This window comes from Sinocyclocheilus anshuiensis, unplaced genomic scaffold, assembly GCF_001515605.1.
Source record: "Sinocyclocheilus anshuiensis isolate Anshui unplaced genomic scaffold, SAMN03320099.WGS_v1.1 scaffold63, whole genome shotgun sequence".
NCBI lineage: Eukaryota > Metazoa > Chordata > Actinopteri > Cypriniformes > Cyprinidae > Sinocyclocheilus > Sinocyclocheilus anshuiensis.
In genome coordinates this window covers 5,035,102-5,046,334 of record NW_015552625.1, presented here as the reverse complement: position 1 = coordinate 5,046,334, position 11,233 = coordinate 5,035,102, and the positions used below count along the sequence as shown (strand labels likewise).

Below are 11,233 nucleotides of genomic sequence, written 5' to 3'. Positions count from 1 at the left end.
TCCAAGAAAGACATCCAGTATTCCAGCGAGTTTCCAGTTTTCACCCTCTGAGTATAATATGATAACAGTAGTTTAAGGCGGTCAAGTACAATAGAAGCCAACAAAAAACATAAAGAAAAAGAAAGCATAGAAAACAAATCAACCCCATAGTTGATTTTTTTTTTTTCTGTCACAGACATTTTAGAGTGCAAAAGGTAAAAGTACCACCGTGCAAAACGCTTGAGGAGCGTGCGCTGTTGGCAAAGCTCAACCTTTTCACTAGCCGTTGCACCAGCCAAATATATGGTAGGACAGTTCCTGAGGCCTGCGTAGGCCCGTGTGCCGCACACTCCTGTCCTGCTCCAAACATGTGCGGAGCCCCCGGCCCTATCTAACTAAAGTAGTTCAAGCATTTCAGCACTATGTGAGTGACTGATCTACGTCTACAGCGCTAAGCCATATGTTTTTCATTTTTCTTTGCTTTTTATTTCTCTTGATTTGACAATGAAATTGTTTTTTTGTGAAACAAACCAACAAACAAAATGAACAGAATTTTCACACTGTTAATAAAAGAAATCTTAGCAAATTAAAAGAAAAAATAAAACATTTTCAAAATAAACATTTTTCGAAATCACAAATGCTGCAAAAAGTTAACAATCACAAATTTATAGATGTTTTTTCAGTGTAACAAAGTCCATTCGATTAGGTTATAATTAAGCGTATACATTTCATAAAGGCCTCTTTTGCACATCATTCTAATTTCATTAAGCTTCAAAGGTGCAACCAACCTTGCCAAACACGTTCTAATGACAAACAAAAAAAAGACTTGTGTATTGAACACAAACACACGCACACAAACCACTCAGATCAGAGTGTGTCGAGCTTTATGCTGTTTAAAGATCCTTCAGCTTCTCCAAATAGATGTGCGCTGCTGAGGACACCCATAAAGAAGAGCTGTACCATCAGCCACGCAAATGTGTCTTCATGGCAATCGAATCTGAAGCAAGTGCCAATTGAAAAGATAAATAAATAAATTACAAACAGAGCCGACATGATTCAAATGACAACAGCCAGTAAACAGGACACTGAGACAAACAGCAGTTGAGGACCCAGCACTGGGAAGAGCAGTTCGCAAGGAGATGCTAGCAGGAGCCACACTAGCCTTCTGAACAATAAATGTAGCGATCCAGCCTCTGCTGACACCTGGCCCCTCGTTAACACCCGAATCCTACAGCGAGCCCGAACCGAATCGCGTCGCGTGTGTAGATACTGCAGCCTAACGTCAGTGCATTTCCACAATCTTCACAGCCCAGAAAAAAACACCTCACCAGAACCCCCAATTCATTCTCTAATAAGAGGAAAAACTCAAATCTACCAAGGAATCAAATGAGTTAATTAAAAAATACACTCTCTGATGCAAAACAACAATGAAAAAGAGTAAGTTAAATAAAATTCATGCAATTTCTACAGCGGTAATATTAAAGGTACTTTTTTTCTCTCAACAGACAGGTGCCCTGACTGTAATGAATCAGTCAATTACAGTGCACAGCAATACAGCAAGTCACATCTTTTTCAATATACAGGTCAGACATCATGCAACAACAGATTCCGTTTTAAAAATGAAAAATCTTAATAAAACACTACAGAAATCTCTAGAAATGCAGCTGATGTAAAAACCAACCTCAGTAGCAAACGAGTGATGTAGAGAGACCGCAACTAAAATGCGAAAATGACTTCAAATCATATTAAGAAAGATAAAAAGTAAATGCGGCAACTGATATGAAAAAAGGAGGCTGTACATTGCATGAGTGCCTTGTTTGTCTTCCATCAGTCAAGTTTCCTATAACGAGTCAAAAATGTACAAGAGCTTAAGTAACGCGAGCTTAGAGCTTCCTCATGGGATTTAAAGGACTGACCTGCTCACACACTACATGTGTACATGTGCGTATGCGCATGAATACACATGCACGCACGGCCACAGTCACACATCAGGTATGTTATCTGCAAATTATAGTAGTGCACTAAGGAAATCAGTAGTAACATTTTCATGTGCTAGTAAAGTGCAATTCAACAAGATTTGCAATGTACATACAAGAAAAATGACTGATTCAGACCCTTCGGCCGTCACTCCGCCCCACTCTTACCTTCACCACTCTGCCCCAACAAAATGCCACTCAGATCTCTCTCATTAATTTAACAAGCAGTTCAAACAGTCTGCTATCAGTTTAGCTTTCATTTCCACAGTTCTTGAGAGCTATCTTCCAGTGCCCAGTCTCTGACCGTGGGTAGATTGAGCGACTCGCTCTTGACCGAGAGCGAGTTCACCAGTTCGCAGTGGAACTTGCGGATGTGTCGGTACAAGTCCCCTGACTGCGTGAAGCGCCGCTCGCACCACTTGCAGGCGTGCGGCTTCTCACGCGTGTGCACGACGGCGTGTCGGCTTAGGTTGTGTGAGTACTGGAAGCTCTTGCCGCAAGTAGTGCATGTGTAGGGCTTCTCGCCCGAGTGCGTCCGCTCGTGACGCTTTAACGTGTACATGCAGGAGAAGGTTTTGCCACAGATGGAGCAGGTGGGGACATTGACGTCGCCGGCCGGCTTGGACCGTACACCTTCCTGCTCGCGGAAATGCGTGCTGAGGTGGATCTGCAGGATGTGTGGGCTGGGGAAGACCTTGTTGCATAAGGGGCACATGAAGATCTGAGTATGTGGAGCCCCCAGCATGCTGGAGACGTAAGGCAACAGGGAGTTCTCGACCCCCGCAGCCTCGTGTGCTCGCTCGCTGTCCCCTCCTAAGACGTCTGCATCGTCGTCGCCTCCTTTGTCTTCCCGCTCCAGCTCGCTGGCCAGCGAGGCCTCACGCAGGGCCGAGAGGTGAGCCTCCAGGCCCAAGCGCCGTTGCGCCACGAGGCTGATGTGAGTCCCGTTGGTGCTGGGTGGCTCCTTGACACCGCTGTGCTCCATCTCGTAGTCGCCGCTCACCAGCTCGTCATCGTCCGAGCCCGTGTCCTTTTCCACCTTGACCTGAACCAGGGCACTCTGGAGGCTGTCTGGGGTCACAGAGCTGCAGAAATAAGGGTTGCCAGCCATGGTCTCCCCAGGACCTCCGCCCAGACCGGACTTCACAGAGAGGTCAAGCACACAATCGGTGTCAGCGGAGACTCTCCGAGACACAGCCGAGCGACGGGACAGGGAGCCTGTGGAGCTGCTGGGGCTGCCGGCAGGAGATTTGCCAGCGTCGGGGCCGTGTGTTTCCGCCTCCCTGGGGCTAGTGGTGGGAGACGTGGTCCGGTCGGAAGGCAGACGCATCCACATGCTCCCCGGCTCCTGAAGGCTGTCCCGCTTGTTCGCCATGTCCTCGTCGTCACTCTGCAGCAGGTCGGCGGTGGTCGGCCGGCCCGTGCTTCCACCTTCCGAGAAGCTCTCCACCTTGTCCGAGCAGCTGGAAGCATCCTCCTCCCGCTTGGTGCTGTCGGCCTCGGCCGTGGCCTTCTGCTTGAGCTTCTTCTTACACACTTTGACGATGTCGTACATGTGGAGGTAGCTGGCAGCAGCCAGCACATCCTCCACTGGAAGCGATTTGAACTGGAGCTTTCCTTCGTACATGAACTCAAGCAGGAGAGCGAAGGCCGGGGCCGTGACAATGTCGCTGTTCAGATGAACAATGTCCCTTTTGTCTAGCTGGTCCTTGTAAAAGAGGTGGAAGTACATGCTGCATGAAGCCAGCACTGCACGATGGGCTCGGAACTGGGCATCACCGACAAGCACAGTGGAGTCACAAAGGAACCCCTGATGCCTCTGCTCGCTCAGACACTGTAGCAAATGTCTGCTGTGGTCTGGAAACTCCATGCTGTCTTCATAACCTGCAAAAGACCACAGATGTTAGTGAGACTCGCTAGAACAACAATTGTTTTGTCTGCAGCTCTGTGTGGAACTTCTCTCTTTTCCCACCCGCTCTGTCCCCTCTCTCTCTCTCTCGCTCCATACACACATACATACTCTCACACTCTAATTCTCTCTCCCTCCCTCCCTCCACCCCTGTGGGAACACTGGAAAAATGTTCACCACAGTCCTGACATAAAAGGATTACTAAAAAGCACATGCAAAAAGTATAACATCACAGATTATATATTAGGCTAATTGCATTTTCCTCGCTTGGGCACTTTAAAGTACACAGTAGTGCGTTTAATATTACATTGTACACTAACCCTTTTAATTAAAAGTTTAAAAGCACGAGACCAGGGAAATTAACGCAAAAATGTAAATAAAAAATATCCCAATTGTAAATAAAATTTAAAGCAATACTGCCGTACATATCCCATCAGTACCATTCGGTTATAATCAGATGGCGTGATGTAAGGAGCTGAAGTCCTGATTCCACAGATGCCTGCGTGAGAGAATCTTTCCTGTTTTTTCTCACTGTGCTCCTGGAGGAGTTATTTATAATAACCCACTTTGGCCAGGACACCAAGTATAGGTAACAGGCTTACAGGTACACAAACAGCTCACCATCATGGGCACACTGCATAAGTATACTAAGTACCATGATCTCTGAAGTTACGACAACTGAGGTAGCAGAACATCAGCATGACGTGCGTAATCAAAGACGGACAATCTGCAAATAAAATACGCACTAAAATATATATATTATCTTTACAAAATACACATAAACAATTTACAAACTAAAAAAAGTTGAAAGTAAAATAAACACAAAAAATTATGAAATCACACCTGTTACCCGCGAAGATCGTTCCCGTCTAAAAAAATGCACCGGCGTCATGTTCAAGCAGCGGACTTAAATTAACTCATTTGAATCTTCATTTAAATCTGATTGGGATAGCAAGCCAAAGCCCCCCACCCTACCCCAAACAGCGTTCAGACCTTCATTAATGAGGGGCTTATAGGGGGACAGGGGGATAACAAACCTCTCACCAGCCCTCTCCTCCCCCTTTTCCCCTCCCCAAATCTTTGGAGGAATGGAACATCCTCCCCAAAGAGGCGGTCCACAGCAGATTTACAATACAATCACTTTAAGTGCCCCGTAGTCCACATCAATCCTAATCCTTAAAATGGCTAAAAATAAAGATTGCAGGACAGCTCACAAGGTAGCAGCGATCAAATTAGGAGACTGGGAGGACAGAGAGGGACGGAGAAGGAGGCTTATGAACATCTGATCCAGCTGACTGAGACCATATGGCAGCTGCTGCCCAGATAAAGAGATTAAGACTAGGAGGAGTGCGATTACAGCTGTCTAGCCAATTCAGGCAGCTCAAATCTGCAAGTTCTAAATTAGTCCTTACAAACAAGGAAAAAAGGAAAGAGTTGAGCAAAAGCCTGACGAAGGGACGTTTTGAAGAACGCGCGATTATATAAAGTTGCATATTTATTTCGCTAAAAGCATTTCTGCATTTTTGGTCGATTTAGAAGATCTCGTTACTTAAAGAAAAAACAGGTTTTATAAACGCATAAGAGTTTCTAGTTTTAAATCTGTAATACTATAATGAACTACCCTACCAACGCCACTCTATACTGTCACAACAGAGCAACAATTTGTCATTGAGAACGAAGTAACCGAATAGAAGACCTGCAAACAAACAGAATAATCAAACGCTTGCCTGGAAACCTCTTCATGGCAACAAAAAGTGTCACTTGTCCCCCAGCCTGGTTACACTACACCAGCTCGAAATCCTTTACTTCCCATTTCACACACTCTGATGGCTGATGGCAGACACGCAAAAAGACTTAATGAGAGCTCCCTATTCAAAACACATCCCTGTTGCCCGGACCCCCCAGTACAGTACCTGCAGTACGCATCAACTTGATTAAGTCCACTGTTGTGGTAGCGCCGGCTGTAACTCCCTTCGCCGAATCAATGAAAGGGTAGAGACGTGAGAGAAAGAGAGAGAAAATCAAACTGTGAGGGACAGATGCAAAGTGGAGGAGATGTTGAAGGGGAATGCGATGCCTCCTCCTGCACACAGATCCGCACACACACTAACTCCCAGTCTGTGCGTTAGAAGAAAAGACTGGGGGATGGCAGTCTGTCAGCTGCTCTGACATCATGTTCAGATGGAAATGCTACCTCCAGCTGTGCTCCTTTTAGTGCCATATGCTACTCCTCTACACTCTTGCCACCAGCCTCTCCTTTATACAACTTTGTTTCTCTTTCCCCCCTTTAAAATACGGGAGGAAGGGAAGTGTTGTGAGGTGCTTCTGTAGAAAACTTGCCAATTCCCCCCTTTAGTTGTAATCTCTCAGCAAAGAAGAACTTGGAAATGGGTCCGTCTGAAAGCCAACACTTTTTTTCTAACCTAGTTTCCTGCACTGAGAATTTAAATACCCTCAAGTTTTTACCCCCCCTCTCCTTCCAGTAACCATAAACAAAGGCCAGCACAGCACATTTGCAACTGACAGATCCACGCAGCTGATATTGTTTTCGACTTCTTTATGGTTCACTGGCCGCGCCATTACCGTCATTCATTTTACTAACCCTTTGGACAGAGGAGGGAGAGAAAAATAAAAGAAATAAGAAACAATGGGAACAATCATACAGGCCTTATAAGTACGGTTCAAACAAAAGCCACTGTATTCCGCATTAGGGCTTACAAACCTCATTACTTCTTAAGTATCCAACTCATATTTCTGTTCATTTTCAGAAACTTCTTCAGTGCGAGTCAAACAGTTTCCTGTTTACCACCAAATTCAGCAAAACAAAGATACTCAAATATAATCTGAAGGTCTCTCCTGAAAGATGTCACACTCATGACAGAATATTTAGTTTTTTTTTAACTCATTGATATCCATGCATATTTTTAAATGCATAAAAAGCCACAAGAATGAAGAGTTTGCCGCATCGGTCACATGCATTACACTTGGTCTCAGGGGTTTTTAAGCTAATAAGAGCTTTTCATTCAATATGTACTTGAACGATTAGGCTTGCTTATTACGTGTTTTGGTTTACAAAGCAATTGGTTAACATGAAGGTAAAAGTAAAAAACTAAGCCCACGCTAGCGCATTGTTTTATACCGTGACATGTCAAAGTGAACTTGTTTTCAAACCTGGGAAGACGTCGTCCAGAAAGACTTATCCAAATGGTGCCAAGTTAGCACCTTCTTCAACTTAAAAGCTACGATACAAAACAAACAGACATAAAATAAAACAAACTACGAGTCCACCTAGGTAGGAAATGGTATTATAGCAGGTTCAAGCAGCGGACTTAAATTAACTCATTTGAATCTTCATTTAAATCTGATTGGGATAGCAAGCCAAAGCCCCCCACCCTACCCCAAACAGCGTTCAGACCTTCATTAATGAGGGGCTTATAGGGGGACAGGGGGATAACAAACCTCTCACCAGCCCTCTCCTCCCCCTTTTCCCCTCCCCAAATCTTTGGAGGAATGGAACATCCTCCCCAAAGAGGCGGTCCACAGTAGATTTACAATACAATCACTTTAAGTGCCCCGTAGTCCACATCAATCCTAATCCTTAAAATGGCTAAAAATAAAGATTGCAGGACAGCTCACAAGGTAGCAGCGATCAAATTAGGAGACTGGGAGGACAGAGAGGGACGGAGAAGGAGGCTTATGAACATCTGATCCAGCTGACTGAGACCATATGGCAGCTGCTGCCCAGATAAAGAGATTAAGACTAGGAGGAGTGCGATTACAGCTGTCTAGCCAATTCAGGCAGCTCAAATCTGCAAGTTCTAAATTAGTCCTTACAAACAAGAAAAAAAGGAAAGAGTTGAGCAAAAGCCTGATGAAGGGATGTTTTGAAGAATGCATGTTTATATAAAGTTGCAGATTTATTTGGCCAAAAGCATTTCTACATTTTCGGTCTCTTTAGAAGATTAGGAATTTGGTTTAAATGGACTGAAAATCTTGTTACTTAAAAGAAAAACAGATTTTAACAGATTAACAGCACATAAACACAAGAGTTTCTAGTTTTAAATCTACAATACTATAACAAACTACCCTACCAACGCCACTCTATACTGTCACAACAGAGCAACAATTTGTCATTGAGAACGAAGTAACCGAATAGAAGACCTGCAAACAAACAGAATAATGAAACGATTGCCTGGAAACCTCTTCATGGCAACAAAAAGTGTCACTTGTCCCCCAGCCTGGTTACACTACACCAGCTCGAAATCCTTTACTTCCCATTTCACACACTCTGATGGCTGATGGCAGACACGCAAAAAGACTTAATGAGAGCTCCCTATTCAAAACACATCCCTGTTGCCCGGACCCCCCAGTACAGTACCTGCAGTACGCATCAACTTGATTAAGTCCACTGTTGTGGTAGCGCCGGCTGTAACTCCCTTCGCCGAATCAATGAAAGGGTAGAGACGTGAGAGAAAGAGAGAGAAAATCAAACTGTGAGGGACAGATGCAAAGTGGAGGAGATGTTGAAGGGGAATGCGATGCCTCCTCCTGCACACAGATCCGCACACACACTAACTCCCAGTCTGTGCGTTAGAAGAAAAGACTGGGGGATGGCAGCCTGTCAGCTGCTCTGACATCATGTTCAGATGGAAATGCTACCTCCAGCTGTGCTCCTTTTAGTGCCATATGCTACTCCTCTACACTCTTGCCACCAGCCTCTCCTTTATACAACTTTGTTTCTCTTTCCCCCCTTTAAAATACGGGAGGAAGGGAAGTGTTGTGAGGTGCTTCTGTAGAAAACTTGCCAATTCCCCCCTTTAGTTGTAATCTCTCAGCAAAGAAGAACTTGGAAATGGGTCCGTCTGAAAGCCAACACTTTTTTTCTAACCTAGTTTCCTGCACTGAGAATTTAAATACCCTCAAGTTTTTACCCCCCCTCTCCTTCCAGTAACCATAAACAAAGGCCAGCACAGCACATTTGCAACTGACAGATCCACGCAGCTGATATTGTTTTCGACTTCTTTATGGTTCACTGGCCGCGCCATTACCGTCATTCATTTTACTAACCCTTTGGACAGAGGAGGGAGAGAAAAATAAAAGAAATAAGAAACAATGGGAACAATCATACAGGCCTTATAAGTACGGTTCAAACAAAAGCCACTGTATTCCGCATTAGGGCTTACAAACCTCATTACTTCTTAAGTATCCAACTCATATTTCTGTTCATTTTCAGAAACTTCTTCAGTGCGAGTCAAACAGTTTCCTGTTTACCACCAAATTCAGCAAAACAAAGATACTCAAATATAATCTGAAGGTCTCTCCTGAAAGATGTCACACTCATGACAGAATATTTAGTTTTTTTTTAACTCATTGATATCCATGCATATTTTTAAATGCATAAAAAGCCACAAGAATGAAGAGTTTGCCGCATCGGTCACATGCATTACACTTGGTCTCAGGGGTTTTTAAGCTAATAAGAGCTTTTCATTCAATATGTACTTGAACGATTAGGCTTGCTTATTACGTGTTTTGGTTTACAAAGCAATTGGTTAACATGAAGGTAAAAGTAAAAAACTAAGCCCACGCTAGCGCATTGTTTTATACCGTGACATGTCAAAGTGAACCAAACCTGAAACCTGGGAAGACGTCGTCCAGAAAGACTTATCCAAATGGTGCCAAGTTAGCACCTTCTAAAAGCTACGAGCTACGATACAAAACAAACAGACATAAAATAAAACAAACTACGAGTCCACCTAGGTAGGAAATGGTATTATAGCAGGCTACTCCTACACACACACACACACACACACACACACACACACACAGAGCACTGCCGACGGTCTTTATCTAGATCCTGACCCCGTACGTTCAGGAAAAGCTAGCTTGCGTGGCTAACAAATAAAAAGTAAGCGTTCAACCTGCAGTGTTACAGTTTCGCGACAGGCCCCGATGCCACGCGCTCGAGCAACTCATTCTGCGCGTAAAGACCAACAGTCGCGTGAAAAAGATCGTTACTTTTCTCCATAACAATCCAGCCCGTGCCTCCAACCCCCCTTTCGTCTCCTTAAAGAGCACCTCGTATCACAGGCACTTACAGACAACCAGGTCCAGCGTCTTCCTGCTTCCTCCGTCTAATCCTCTCAGCGAGAAAAACAACTCGATTGACTTTCAACAGCTTTCCATAACAACCTGCGGTGGCAGGAAAGACGGAGCAGGCGAGCGGAGCGACGAGAGCTGCGGCAGCCAGATGTTTCCGAGCTGTTGCTACTCAACTCTCCTGTAAAGAGGAAGCGCTTGACTGGCAGCGCGCAAGCCAATGGAAGAGGCGAAAAGAAAAGCGAAGGCAAATTGGAAGCTGCCGCTGAGGGGGGAAGAGGGAGGGATGTCTCTTTCTCGGCGTAGGTTGACACCAGGCAACAGTGAGAAAGCAGAAAAAAAGGCCGAGCGAGCGAGCGAGCGGGTTCCTCTGGCGCAGCGCGCGGATCGAGGGACATTGCGCAATGTTACGTGGGTACTGTAGTCACGGACCGAGCAGCGGCGAAGAACAGGTGCGCTGCGGAGAGATAGGGGCACGGGCACAACGAGACGGCCGCTTAAACCTATTCCAAATGAGGAACAGAGGCGCGAGTGTCTGATGTAACTCTAGAATTATTACTACAAAATAAAACGAAAAGAAACCGTCTAAAGTGAAACATTACATTTGAGAAGGGCTTATAATGTACCAATATTTAGCGTACAAAATGGGTCTATAAGCGGATGAAAAAAATACTTGGGTTATTGTAATTAGTTATTTTGTTATTATTCTTGATTATTATTATCATCATCATCATCACCTGAAATGTTACCAAGTTGTTTCCTTTTAGTGGCAGCTTGAATTGGGAGATTATTAATAGTCATTCAAATTTCATACGCGGGCAAACGACATTAATGCACTATTGAAGTTAAAAGAGTACATTGGCCTATTCTAAAATCTATTTTATTATTGAATTAAATTCATTTGGGCTAAGTTTTAATGCAATGTACCGCAGTGTATATGGTTACTGAAATGTTACCACTGTAATATTTTAGGCTATAGCCTACACTACAATTACAAAAAATCTTTTTCTTTGGAAAAATAAATATATCAATATTTTATAAATATATATAGATAAATAATTAAATGAAATTAGATAAAGAAATATAATTAATATAGCCTAATATAATGAATCTAATATAATAAATGCAATCAAATGAATTAATGGATGGAGCATTTGATGAATAATGACCCTAAATAAAAACATTGGCAGCAGGATTTTATAAAGTGTAAAGAAAATACAATCATCTATCATAAGCAATGTGCTGAAGGCTAGATTCCTGTGCTTACATGCCA

At 43.9% G+C, this 11,233-nt stretch overlaps 1 protein-coding gene across 5 annotated transcripts; it reads right to left on the bottom strand.

Annotated features, from left to right (window-relative positions):
* Window positions 1-2,007: 2,007 nt before the first annotated feature.
* On the bottom strand, window positions 2,008-10,202 carry zbtb18 (zinc finger and BTB domain containing 18). 5 transcript variants are annotated; one of them, XM_016457787.1, is made up of 2 exons: window positions 9,783-9,953; window positions 2,008-3,839 (listed from the first exon to the last, which is right to left on the bottom strand). In XM_016457787.1, the coding sequence occupies exons 1-2, from the start codon at window positions 9,835-9,837 to the stop codon at window positions 2,212-2,214; spliced, it is 1,683 nt and encodes a 560-aa protein (XP_016313273.1). In that variant the 5' UTR covers window positions 9,838-9,953; the 3' UTR covers window positions 2,008-2,211. The 5 variants fall into 5 exon arrangements, with proteins under 5 accessions (XP_016313273.1, XP_016313275.1, XP_016313274.1 ...); XM_016457789.1 differs by lacking the exon at window positions 9,783-9,953 and adding an exon at window positions 5,778-7,162; XM_016457788.1 differs by lacking the exon at window positions 9,783-9,953 and adding an exon at window positions 4,708-5,755.
* Between the last annotated feature and the right edge of the window lie 1,031 nt (window positions 10,203-11,233).